The sequence below is a fragment of the Apus apus genome, chromosome 9 (assembly GCF_020740795.1).
Source record: "Apus apus isolate bApuApu2 chromosome 9, bApuApu2.pri.cur, whole genome shotgun sequence".
Lineage (NCBI taxonomy): Eukaryota > Metazoa > Chordata > Aves > Apodiformes > Apodidae > Apus > Apus apus.
This window is the reverse complement of record NC_067290.1, coordinates 5,035,963-5,049,245: the sequence shown is the minus strand read 5'-3', so window position 1 is coordinate 5,049,245 and position 13,283 is coordinate 5,035,963. Positions and strand designations below refer to the sequence as shown.

Sequence of the window (13,283 nt, the reverse complement as noted above, 5' to 3'; positions counted from 1 at the left end):
AAGAGCAATTCAAAAGGAAGGTGGCAAGAGTTTAGTGAGGACTGATGTCAGGAAAAAGTGCAGAATTTCTGAAAAATCTAAAGTTTGTGACTGACAGAAACCAGACATTTGTCTGAGACTTGTGTCTTAAATGACTGAAAACCACCAACAAAGCAAATCAGGAAAATATAATAGGAAAATAAATCACCAGCAAAGGAATGTTGTACCTGTTAATGGAAATAACTACAGGGACAGGAAGCAGAAGACTAAACTGTAGGAAGGCAATCTTAGGATCAGGGGGTTTTGAGTGAAAGATTTTCCTGCTGCAAGGAGATGTGAGTTGTATTATTTAAGTCTGCATAATTCAAAGCTGATTAATTGTTACAGGAGGAAAAAAATTCATTTCACATCAAAGGAAATTAATCGTCTTAGGTTGGGAGTTGTTGGGACCTTTCCTCTCTCCTTAGGAAGTGGTGAGGAAAGGAGCAAAAATCTTCAGAGGAAAGGTAGAACAGGCAAGATTGAGGGTTCCTTACAGAAACAGTAAATAAATAAAGTGCCTTGCTTCTTCTTGATTCGGTTGATATCAAGTAATATCTCATTTCAAACTGTCTCATCTAAGGGTTAGTTGCAGAGATGTGCCATTTTAATTTTCTTGTGGAAAATAATTCTCTCTTCTGACCAACCACGTTACCCTGTGTAGCCAAAGGAAAGAGGAATAATAATACTAGTATGTCAAATTATGACATGTCCATTTGCTGTTGTCCAGGATTTTCCTGACACAGCTGCTGCAGTCGTGGCTGTCACAGGATGGACAGAGCAATCCACTGCAGCATTAATGTGGCTTTGATTTAATTTGTTCTGTGTAATGGATTGTAATTGAATCTACAGTTTAAATTTAACCTGTGTCTGTTACTGAAGCTTCTACTTGCAATTTTCCAGTCTTTAAACCAAGCCTAAATTACCTTATTTATTCAGAATATAAAGAGACTTCTATGTGTCCTACAAGCAAAAGCAGCTCCTGCCAGTGAGTGGTGTTGGGTTAGGGTTATACTCAGCTTCTATCTGCCCCAGCCATGTGCTCCAGCATCTCCTCTGCATTGCCAGCTCCATTGGGTGGGTATTTTTTACATGGAGAAGGTCCCTGCTGGTCTCTACGCAATGCAACGATTACAGCATCCCAGCTTGACTGGAACAGGGTGCAAGTCCTACTGTGCCATGGAGAGGTAGGGAAAATGCAGAGCCCCAGGCAGAGAAACAAGCAAGCATCTGTAGGCAGGAGGAATTCAAGGGCTGAGGGAAACTCAGTGAAATCAGCTTCCCACAGCTGCAGGATTCACCTGAGGGATGTAACGCGTTGTGCAAAGGAGAAAGGCAATGCATCCTCCAGCTCCAGGCAGATGCTATACTGAGCTGACATACCCAGCAAGATCACACGTATCTCCAATCAGATGTGTGACTGTGCCTCATCCCTGAGATTGTTCTTCCCAGAGGGGAGTGCTGCAGAAATCATGAGTGCTTTGTGCTCACCCGAGCCCAGGCAGCAGCCAGCAAGTGTCGGAGCGGGTGGCAGGGCAGTCCTCACTCCTGTGTCAGCCACTGTTTCCAGACTACCAGTTTTTTGCCTCCTAGGGAAGAGTTAGAAAAAGATCATTTCATCCATCCTTGCTTTAGCTGCAGTGCCTGATCACAGTCTCGTATTTTAAACTGTTCCCATTTTAAGCCTTGTACTTCCTCTTGGCTTGGTATTTGCTCAGTCTGGGCTGACATCTGCCTTTAAGCAGCACCCTTACAGAGCTGGCTGCCTTTCCTCCTGACAAATTTTCAGGATTTGAAAAATCAGTATGACAGGAGAAGTGGAGAGAGGAGGGAAAAAATAAACCCTTTCACTTGAAATTTTAAAGTATTTTTTCAAAACCCCTTGCACAGGCAGGCAAGGTGCCATCAGTGCATGACCAACCTGCAGCAGCCTGGTGGACACAGAATGTACAATTACAAAGAGTTTAATGACCACCAAGTCACAAGAAACTGGCAGAGAAAATTTCACTCGCACATGTTTCAAATTTACCTTGTTTATCCAAGTGTAGGGAAGCCCAACTGCATGTGCTGAGATCCCTGTGAAGAAGCACTTTAAGTGTGGAAAAATATTTTAATGTGCAGTGTGAAACAAGACATCACGGCAAGGAAACGTTTCCAGGCAGAGAAGCCCTTAACTCCTTCTGTGGCTGTTTCGATGGTCCTGTGCAGTGAGCCATGCCTGTTCCTGATGCTGCCTGTCAGGTTTTGGGGATAAAAGTCTTCCTTTTGGTTGCACAGGGCCCTGGTTGTGTTATTGATCCAAGGCAGAGGTGGGAATCAGCCTTTCCCATGGGGCTGTTGGCAGCGAGCCCTTGGTGCCCTCACCCTCTGCTCGCCTCGCTGGCTCCCTGGAGAGATCATTCAGAGGGGTTCATACTAGTAGATAAACCTGAGAGAGAACCTTGGATTCCCAGCTCTTAAAGGAAGAAGGAGCAGTTTACCAGGGACTAAATACCTAATAAACATGTGCAATGTGTTTCTGAGCCCCGCAAACTGCAGCTGTGATTTAAATTTCATTGTGAGCCCGACTCACGTGTGGAGCTGGGGCTCACCTTGGTGGTTACAAGTGTGAGCCAGTTCCTAGAATGACTGATTAGTGCTCAAGAGCTGGAAACATTTTAAATAAATTAATTAGAGATGGTGAGTTAGTTTTGAATGAATGTGATGTACAAAATCTCAGTGGTTTCCAGCACGTCTGCATCTCCAAGACAAACCTAAGCTGATTTCCACTTGTGTGACACCATGTACCCTGGGAGGCATTCCTGGCTTGCACTGAGAGCAGAGGGGAGCTGCACCCTGGGACTGCCACCCCAGTCATCTCCATTTTGATGCCCTGCTTCAGAGCTGTGTGTTTGCAGCTGCTTGCAAGCAGAGTAAACCACCCAATTGCTAGTCCTGGCCTTTAGGGTATCGGAGCAGATGGTTCCAGTTATCTCTGAAGTGGGAAAAGAAAGGAAAGAATAGTCACAGTCAATGTCTATCAGTGCCCCTCACTCAGACTTCTTTTTCCAGACTTTCTACATCCCACATGTACCCCATACCCTGTGCTATGACAACTCTCTATTTGCCTTCAGGTTAGTCTTTGGGAAGTTATAGATTGGCCATAAAAACATCACATGCCTTCATGTATAAGTGTAAATAACTTTATTCATATTCCAGTCAATTAATATGAAATCATAATTAAGCCAAGATAAGTGGCTGGAATAGCCCTGAAAAGAGATATTTAATTTTCACAGCCATTACTTGATAATCTCATTCTTACAGTGCATAAAGATGCTTACATGTAAGAAGATGAGATCTTTCCTTATCATCTGGAGTCCTGTGAATAATCACATTAAGCAGAAAGGCATTTGGTTCTTTACATATGTTGAGGACCAAGTGAGTTAAGTACACACCTAGTCTGCTCTTTGGAGGTGCCTTTGGTGAAACATGTTTTATTCTGACCCGTTTGTTTCTTTCTAGAAAACAGGAAAAAAGAATAAAGTTCCATCTTTATGATTGAATCCCTTACAGTTAAAAAAATGAAATTATTGATAGCCTGAATAATTATTTGCATTTCAAGGAGCTGTTTCAGCCTGCTTTTGTCATCTCCTTTTTGAAACACAAGCCACTGTGACCTTGCTGTACAGGCTGGTGCCTCCCAAAGGGCTCTGCACGTCCCTGCCAGAAGCAAACTTGCAAGGCCATGCACTGTTGCAAGAAGTGTGTAACTTGCAAAGCTTCATTCTGCAGAAAATCTGGAGTGGGAACCTTGTTCAAACCAAAAAAGAGCTAAAATTCCCCCAGAGGAAGGCGCTTGGTGCCTGCAGCAACCTGCTGTTGGCCACTCTCCTGGGCTGGGGCTGTCACTGGGGTGGTTCTTGAATGTTTAGGTCTGTTGTGACTGCAAAAACAAATCTTCTGAGCAGTTTGCACCTCCTGGGGTAAAGGAATCTCCCTCTGCTCCTCCATGGCTGTGCATGAAGCCCTTTGGCAGTGGCACAGGGCTAGACTGGCTCTGTTGGGAGGGTTTGTGGGCTTCAGTATGTGAGGAGCTGCTCCCTTGTTTGCTGTCAGTGTACGAGAGGGTGTCTTCAAATGAGAAGGTTTTATACCATGAGTGTCAGCAGATGGAAACACTTGCAGAGAGACACTGAGAGCCCTGTGTGGAAGCCAGTTATAGGTCCAGCAGCTGCAGTTCAGCAAGGGAGAAGGGGGTGTAAGCACAGCAGGGATGCCAGGCACGCTCTGGCCGGGCAGGAGCTGAAGTTTTGCATGTTTTCAAACATAAACCCTGAGGGTCATTGTGCCAAACTCAGATCATGCAGGCTGGGAGGGAGAAGAGGGCACAGAGTGCAGGGACACATATGATAGTGCTCCAGGGGTTCCTGAAGCCACCGACCAGCTGAGAACAGGCACCAGGCATCCCTGCCCCAACTCAGCATGCAGCTTTTACAGGTATTTTGGCTGGGTGAGATTGTGCTGCACACTGGGGGATCAGAAACTGTCCTTGGGAGACTTAAGTGACTGTCCCCTCCAAAGATGGCTGTTTTGCAAAAGCTTGATAGCAAGGAGAAATGTCTCAGTTACCATGAAAAGTCATATTCACACTTCTATAACATATTATATATAAATTGTTCCAAGTAGGCATTTTTGGCAAACTCAGTAATAGCAAGTTTTGACTTGAAAATGGCAGCAAGAAATTATATATTTTTTTTGTTACACATACTTCAGGTTCTTAAAAACTCCCTTCTTGGATATTCAGCACATATTTAAATCTTGTTTTCTGCTTTTCCCTACATGTTTCTATTTTGCTTCCTTCCCAAAGGCACCTGTAGGCAGACCAAAGTATCTCAGCTGAGATCTGAGAAAGAAACTTTGCAATTAGGAGTAGAGTGTAACTGTACAACAATACACACTGAGGAGATCTGTAGACACCGTTTCAAGAGAGCAACTTCAAAAATTACTTTGTTCCAAATGAAAAAAAAAAAATCAAAAACAAAACACCCATGCTATGAGGATATTAAGCATTCAGATGCAAGATTTGTTTTAGTCTGCAGACACTCTGCCTTTAATTACCAAGGAGAAATTCCCCAGATAGACATTAAGCCATAGAACAGCTAAGCTTGAAATTCACTTTTATTTTCAGCATGTCATTATCTTGTAACTCTGTTCCACCCAGAGCTGTGAAAATGTTCAGCCAGAAATCCAAACCCACTTGAAAACAAGAGGTTCAAGTTCCAGCCAAAGCTGAAGGTTAGCAAAGATTCAAAATAAATAGGAAGATGCAACTTTGCTCTAGTCATATATTTTTGCTCCTTGCACAGCACAGAGGAGACAAGAAATCCTCCAAGAGCCTGAGTCTAGCCGTGTAGCCTTGGTGAGAGCACTGAAAAACTCCCTGTTTCATTAGCCTTTCTGTCCTATCTTCTTGACAAGGTAATCTTGTACCATCTTCCTGGGAGCTGTCATGTCCTCAGGCTGCTGAAGGGGCTGGGTGGTTCCTTCTCCAAGTCCTGCTGGGTGATCTTCCCCTTTTAGCTTGGACTTCAGTTTTTGGGAGTTCTTGTATAAAAGGGCTGCCAACAATGATAGCAGCCCCCAAAAGTTGGGACCCTTTCTGTGGATTTCCCCAAGGCTCTGATCCCATCTCAAATAGGGGAATTGGTGGCAGAGAAGCCAGGATCAGGCAGGTTTAGCCTTCTGTGGACGCCTGGCTGCAGGGGAGCAGAGGAAGCCAACAGAAGGCTGGAGGATGGGGTGAGATAGAGAAGACCTGCAAAATAACACCAAATGCTTAGTCCCTTTAGGAGCAGCCCCTCAACTGCACAGTGCTCTGGGATGTTCCCAGCAGTACTTTCTAGCCCAAGACACAAGCTACTAGCAGTTAGAGCAAGAGACTCATGCAGAGTGTAATCACTTGTGCCACAAGTCATCAAATGTCTCACCAACATGGGGTCAGGCTCTGCGAGCTCCACAGCAGGTCTGAACCTCTGCTGCTGTCACCTGCTTGAAGAACTTTACCCACTTTTAAAGCTTCTCTCTTCTTAGCAAGCTTAAGCTCCTACACAGAGTTAGTTATGGTCAATTTGTCTGTTTGCTTTGAACTTCTACCTGCTGTTATGGGTTTATTTTGTGGTTCTTGCCAACACATTGATTGCAGAGCTTGATTTAGCTTGTCAAGTCTTAATGGTGTGGTGGCATTGAGAGAGGATTGCTTTTCATTTAAAAAATGTGTTCCCCAAAACTCTGGTTTGTCCCCATCTCGAGTGTTAATCAGAACCTACACAAGGGCTTTGGCATCCAGGTAGGTAACAGGTCAAGCCTCAGAGCAATTAAAGACTATATCCCATCATAATCCATAGTTCAGCCAGTATCTGGTGTTTCCACCAGCTGGAATTTTTAGGAAATGTTTGCAGTTGAACTGTTGCCTCTAGGAGACTGTTTCACATTCAGTTACTGCTAGGACATAAAAGATACAAGAATTTATTTTGCTGAAAATCTCCCCAAGAAAAAAAAATTCCTCTGGGCTAAATTCCTCTGCCTACTGGGAGCTTTTCTGGGTGTTAAGATAGTTGTCAGCCCCTGGGCTTCATGCTCTTCAGGAAAGCCCATTTGGCCAGCACGAAGAGAGGTCAGAGGAACTCAAAGCTCAGTGGCAGACACAGGCCTGCAGAAAACAAATTGTGGCACTGTTAGAAGGATGTATCCTTTGGGAAAGCATCCAAGCACAGTTAATTTAATCCCATCTGTGTGAGCAGAGAAGTGCTTTGCTCATGGCTCACTTGTGTGGCTGGTTTATTGACCGGGGCGTCTTCCATCGTGGAGGAAGCTCACGTCCTCCATCCCTGTGGTGCAGCGTGGAGCTCCTTCCCCACATGTCAGGTGTGCTTGTAGAAGAGGAGAATGTTTCCCAGGGCTCACTTATTTCTTTGAGTAGCAACCCAAAATGCTGTGTTCTTAATGACTGTTTCCTCTTCCTTCCATGGACACTTTTGCTTTGGAAGGGGGAAGGGGAGGCAGCCCCCGCGGGAGGTGGGATATTGAGACGCAGCGATGCAGTCAGTGGGTACGTTAGACTTTGGCACCTCTGCCATCTGCTGTGGGCTGACAGATGGGATGAAAGATGACAGCAGAAAGGCTCTTCTGTTTTAGCAAGACACAAGAAAGCTTGAAAAATCACACCTCCTCCCTCCTTTCCCCCCAAACCCACACAACAACAGTGTCACTTGGCCACTTGTTCTGGCTAAGACAAGGAGAAGTTTATGCCTGTGTGTGCTCCTGAGAGTCTTTCGAGGGAAAAGTGAGCAGAGTGGTTCAGAGCAGAGCTGCTCAGAGGTGCTGGGTCCTGGAGGGACCACGAGCCCTCCTTCCCTCTTTTCACGTGGATGGGAATGGAGTAAATCTTTACTGGGACAGAGAGGGGCTGAGGAGTCTCTGCTTGGCAAGTCTTGTTGTTTATTTGTTCACTCATGATAATTAGGGGATGTATGGCTCATGCAGAGCAAGGACATTTGGCCTTACCTGTAGCTGGTGAGAAAACTCCTCATCTGGTAGCTGAGGATTAGCCAGTTTCAGGTTCTCCCTGAGATGCTACCACAGATGGAGATGCTTCCTGTAGGAAACCTGCCCCAGCTGTCTGTAGGAGCACGTGGGAGGAGAGCCAGCCCTCAGGAGGGCCCAGCTCCTTTCCAGGCACCTACTTTATATTTTTTTTAATCGATCCCAATTCATCAGGCAGGTGCCATGAATCCAGATTTCCAAGGCAGCTCAACATCCTGGGCACCAGCCACATGTTTGTGGGAATCTGACCTTGGAGTCCGAGATGCAAATGGCAGCTGAGGCAGCTGAGAGGCTCTGCCCCATTAGGCTTGTTAAGCTCTTCTGAAAATGAGCTCTGTAGGTGATGACAGTAATCACAACCTTCCATGAAATACCAGGCTCTGGTTCTCTCCCTCCTCTGATGCAGGCTTTCAGGTTTCTGGTGATTTAAAATATTTTTGTTTCTTCCCAATGGACACACCAGTATAATGCTTCTAATTAATTTGTCTTTTAGGATTTCATTGTGACAGTGGTCTTCTCCTTCTTGTGGCTAGTGAGCTCATCTGCTTGGGCTAAAGGACTGTCAGATGTAAAGGTTGCAACTGACCCAGACGAGGTACTACTGCTGGTGTCTGCCTGCAAACACCAGGCCAACAAATGCTTGCCTGTTCGCAGCCCTGTTATGTCAAGCCTCAACACTTCGGTTGTGAGTGACTTTATTTACTACCTTTCACCCTCACCTTGCAAGTGTGTTTTCATCTCTTTCACCCGTGCATGGACCTAAATAGGCTGGGGAAAACCAGGTAGCTGAGATGATTTCATTGGAAGAACAGTCTTGCCGTGGGGAAGGGCAGACTCAGGACAGCTCTGCTGTGGAGCAGAGTGAGTGGGGAGGAAACAGGGAGAAAGCCAAGTGTCTGTCCAGGTGCATCACTTGACCTGTCTGCTTTTCATTTGCTTGTGGCACTGCTTTTGGAGAGAGGCTTCTGTGCTTCTTTAGGAAGAAAAGATCTTGTGCCTTGCAGATTCCTTTAAAAATCCTCAAAAAGAGCAACATAAAATTGGTCTTCAGCATGGTTTAAAAAAAAACCAACAACCCTCTCTAGGCCAGCTGACCAATTAGAATCTCTCTTTTAAATTATTTTCTTTCAGTTTTATCTTCCCACAGCTTCTTTAAACTGAATTATGTTTTCAAGCAAAACCCATTCTTTTTGGCCTGAAAACACAACCTTTTTTCTGGAAACAAAAAAGAAAACAGCCACCTTGTGAGCTACAGCTAAGAGTGGTGAATTTGCTCCAAAGCTCAAAGTTTTCCAGCAGGTCTGGGGAGAGAGAAGGATGGGCTGGGAGCAGCTTTGACTTCTCTCAGGACCATACAGGGTCCATAATGTTAGGCTGGGCTGTGAGACTGTGGCTGCCACGTGACAAGCTCTTCTTCTCCCCACCCAGGTCTTTGGCTACTTGAACTTTATCCTCTGGGCAGGCAACATTTGGTTTGTGTTTAAAGAGACGGGCTGGCATTCCTCGGGCCAGCGGCACCCTCCGGACACCATGGAGAAGCAGCCCAGCAGCTACAACCAGGGTGGCTACAACCAAGATAGCTACGGGCCAACCGGTGGCTACAACCAGCCGGACTCCTACGGCCAGGTGGATGAATATGGCCAGTCCCAGAGCTATGGCCAGAGCGGGCCAACCTCCTTCGCTAATCAAATTTAGGGTTCACGCAGCACGAGCTCTTGCATCCCTCACATGTAGAGAGTTTTAACAGGTCTCAAGTTTCCAGTGGCGCCAGGTTTTTAAGGGTTTTTACATAAATGAATACTACAACACGGTGTTTAATGGCAATTGAAGATCTAAGCCTGCTTCCTGAGACAGATGGGAGGTGGCCAGTGGGCTGGAGTTGGCCGTTCTTTCCCTGACTAGCCGGGTAATGGGACATGTGCTCATCACAGGTGGTGACCTGGAGTCAGTGTTGTAGTATGTACTGTAGAGATAATTTTATGGTAGTTTTGTATGTGTTAAGATGGTAGAAGCATTTTGTAGCCTCAAGTCTGTAGTATTTAATATGCATAATATAACTGAATTTCCTTCTGCATTTTGGTGAAAAACAAAAGTGTTTTACTATCGTTTCTACAGATTATTCTGTATATCCATGCATGTAACTTTGCACCTAAATTTTCACAACTGCCTGTGAGTCTTCAGAGCATTTGTTTTGGTTACACCTTTTTGTTTCAGAAGATTTTACTATAACTTCAGTTAACTGAGTCATCTGTAATTTAGTGCATGGATAAGCAGTTTCCTGCTACCAAATGTCTGGACGGTGTAAATGGAACTTCTCAACTTCTGCCACCACACTTTGTTAAATGTCTGTTTAAAAGGAGTATGCATCTTTTATATATTTTGCAGAGTTGGATATATGGCTTACCCAAGTTCTGAATGCTTTGTAACTAAGATGTTTTTCCTTGAAATGGCATTCAGTAGATATACATGGTACCTGACCAATGTTTATTCCATTTAACTCAGCTAAGTATTCATTCTATGATCACTATTTCCGTGGATGTTTTGTGAATCTTTTAACGTGAGCTGTGGAGAATAAGGACCAAGTAACTGTGTTATATGTTTACAAAGGTATTTATTTAACTAAGATAACAGAGGTGCAGATATCAGTATCCAAAACCATTAGGAAATGCCCTGATGTTTAATACAGTGCAAACCATGAAAACCGCATGTATTGTTGTGACCCTATAAAGCATAAATATTCCTTTATACCCTCTTATCATAAGAAAACCTTTCCATCCCTGCTGTTTCAAGATTGTTAGATATCCCTCTGTTCTGTTGCTGCTCTGAGCACTAGCTTGGTGCTACTGGAGAATGTAACTGGATTGACCAAATAACCCAGGCTCAGAGGAACTCGTCCTAAAATAGCCAGAGCCAGACTTGTAGCCTCTTTGGATTTCTCCCTGGGAAATTCAGCCCTTCCTCATTACAGCACACAGGATGCATTGGTATAAATGAAAGCCTGAAGCACAATGTACTAACCAAACTGATCATCTGCATTTCTCAATCAAAGTGTATCAGTATATAATCTTCTTGTATGAGCTGTAATATTGAAAGCATCTTAGCTTAAAACAGCTTAGTCTCTTCTATGATTGTTGTAACCAATTTATGGCTACTCGGTGGATTAATCTATATTGTGATATCTATTTGACCCTAATAAAGTTATTGCATACAATGCATGTTTTCAGAGTATGTTAATATTAGAAAGTCACTGCAAAATAACAAAGATAATTATGAAAGATAAATAATGATTCCTGTGCTTGACCTTATTGGTCATGTTCTGTTTTCCAGCACTTTTCATTAAAGGTCAGTATCACAAGTTTTTTAAAAAACAAATTAAAACTGTGCAATTTAACACCTGCCTGCCTCTTTACCTCTCTTTCCACCTGTCAGTAGGACTAGCCCAGTGCTGTGCTAACTAGCCCAGTTCTGTGGGTTGCTGGGAAGCCATGGTTGAGCTGTAGAAAGAAACAACTGGAAATGTCCTGGTATTCCCAATGGGAGAAAATATAATTTTTTGGGTCAATGAAAAATTTTATTTTGGCTTTCAGTTCTTTTGTTGTTGTTGTTATTTTTGTTTGGAAAAAGTTAGATTTAGGCAAGCCAACTGAATGTTCAACCTGTGTGTGTGGCAAGGGATGGGGATAGGTTGTGTACTCATCATGCCCCCTCCCATGTAGTCCTACTTCTCTATTTTTTTTTTCCTTTCTATTTTAAATAATCCACTTTGTATTAATTGATCTGGATTATCCCAGTTTGGGTCATCTGAGCATCCACTAGAAATAGATAAGTCTTTTTTTTTGCCGACTAGCTTTCTTTTCGCTGGCTTTACCACCTACATCAGCAGGATCCCATTTCCAAACTTTATATCCAATGCTGAGGGTAAGAAACTTGAGTTGTGCTGAAATTCTGAAATTCTTCTGCAACCACATGAGCACAGGAACTGCAAATTTCAAACCCTCAGGAGGTGACTTCCCTGGAGAAAGGGCAGTTTCTAATACAAGACTTTGGACAGAATGAAGATGAATACTTATTCTGGGTATTATTTGCAGAACTCCAAATCTGTTTTGCCATGAAGGGCAGAGCTGCTGGAAGAGTTGGCAGAAGTACTGAAAGGCACATTATTCCAGAAAGACTTGCCCTGTGTTGTCCCCAGCTGGCCAGACGTTCCCAGGTATGTTAGCTCCTTCCTGCCCCACCGAGCAGTTGAGCTGGTTGTTATCCTCTGGGGGACTATAATCTTCACTGGGAATTAGGAGAGATGAAATATCTCTTCATCTGTAGCTTCTCAGATTAATATAGCATGGCAGCAACACAAGTGAAAACAAGAATGATGCATGCACTGCTCTGCGTTATGTAAGAAAATGTTTCCTCCCTGTTCCTCTGGATTCAAGTTTTATCACATCCTTTGGCAATTTCTGAGAAATTGGCAGTTTATTTGAACTGGGAATAGTGACTGTATAGCAAAGTGTTGAGCAGCAAAATCAAAAAGGCTATATTTGATGTTCCCTGGGTTTAAGACAAACAGCTAAGTGAAGTCGAGCATCCTCTGTGAAACTGCTGCTGGCAGACTGGTTGCTTTCCTGCTTCATCATTAGTGTCTCTGTCAGTTAGTTAAATAACTAGGTCAGCCTGGGAAAAAACAAAACAACAACAAACACAAAAAACCCCAAACAAAACAACATCAAAAAAAACCAAACACAACGTTCCTTGGTCTTCTGTGCTGTCCCTCCTGTTTCCCCATGTGTTTCTCTTTGTAGCCCATTTCTCAGCTACCAGAGATGGGCACATGTTTGATGATCAAGCACAGAGCTGTGGAGGAGAGGCAGGTACCTTGGCATGCATGGCAGGGGAGGTGAAAGGCCAGGACTTTCTCTCCAGGTGCCTCAGAGGCCAAGGAAGAGACCTGCTCACGTGCTGGTTTAGGGTTTCCCCATTGCTCTTGACTGGGGAGACAAAGCAGTTTGCAAAGCTGCAGCATCACCCCCTGCATGGGGAGGTGCTGGAGAGGGCAGGGAGCAAAACTCTGGGTACCCAGGAACTCTGCAACCAGCTTCGCTCCCTGCTCAGCACTTCAAGGAGACAAGGATGAGTTCAGATGCAAATCCACCCCACAGGGCTGTGCCCTTACTTGACAGACCTTTTTTTTTATTATTGTGCAATATTTGTAATATCTGTCCAATGACAGATCAGATCTTCTCCTCTGGGGCCATCAAGCTGCCCATAACAAAGCTTCAGAGATGGCCAGGACAAAGTTTGTGCTGCTGTTGCATTAATACATATTGCAGGTGCCTGACCTGCTTAGGTTAATTATTTCCAATCTGTATATGCTCTCAATATGAATAAGCAATTCAGGCTCTAGCCCTGAATTATCCTTGGCTGAAACTCTGATGTGCTGATGAACAAAGCAGTTGCATGCAACACCCATTGCTGGTCCACAGTCTGCTCCTGACAGTATCTCCTGGGTTTTACAGTTAATATTTTGGACAGTTAAAGAAGAGCCAAGTAAAAACTGCCACAGATTGTTTCATCCTTTGCTGAGAAAGTGCTTCTCATAATATGCCCTAGCATGTCATAAGCATTTAGTCCTCTGCCTACTAGTTTTTAAGCCAGATTTTAGTCAAAATCTTCCTATATGTGCAAGGATG

The 13,283-nt window shown here is 44.1% G+C and overlaps 1 protein-coding gene across 2 annotated transcripts in view; it reads left to right on the top strand.

Annotated features, from left to right (window-relative positions):
- The window catches only part of SYNPR (synaptoporin), a 103,808-nt gene extending 92,998 nt beyond the window's left edge, over window positions 1-10,810 (top strand). For both annotated transcript variants that reach the window (XM_051627729.1, XM_051627728.1), the window contains 2 exons: window positions 8,093-8,284; window positions 9,028-10,810. In XM_051627729.1, coding sequence (XP_051483689.1) covers window positions 8,093-8,284; window positions 9,028-9,294 — 459 coding nt within the window. In that variant the 3' untranslated portion in view covers window positions 9,295-10,810. The remainder of the gene's footprint in view (window positions 1-8,092; window positions 8,285-9,027) is intronic.
- The last annotated feature ends 2,473 nt before the right edge of the window (window positions 10,811-13,283 follow it).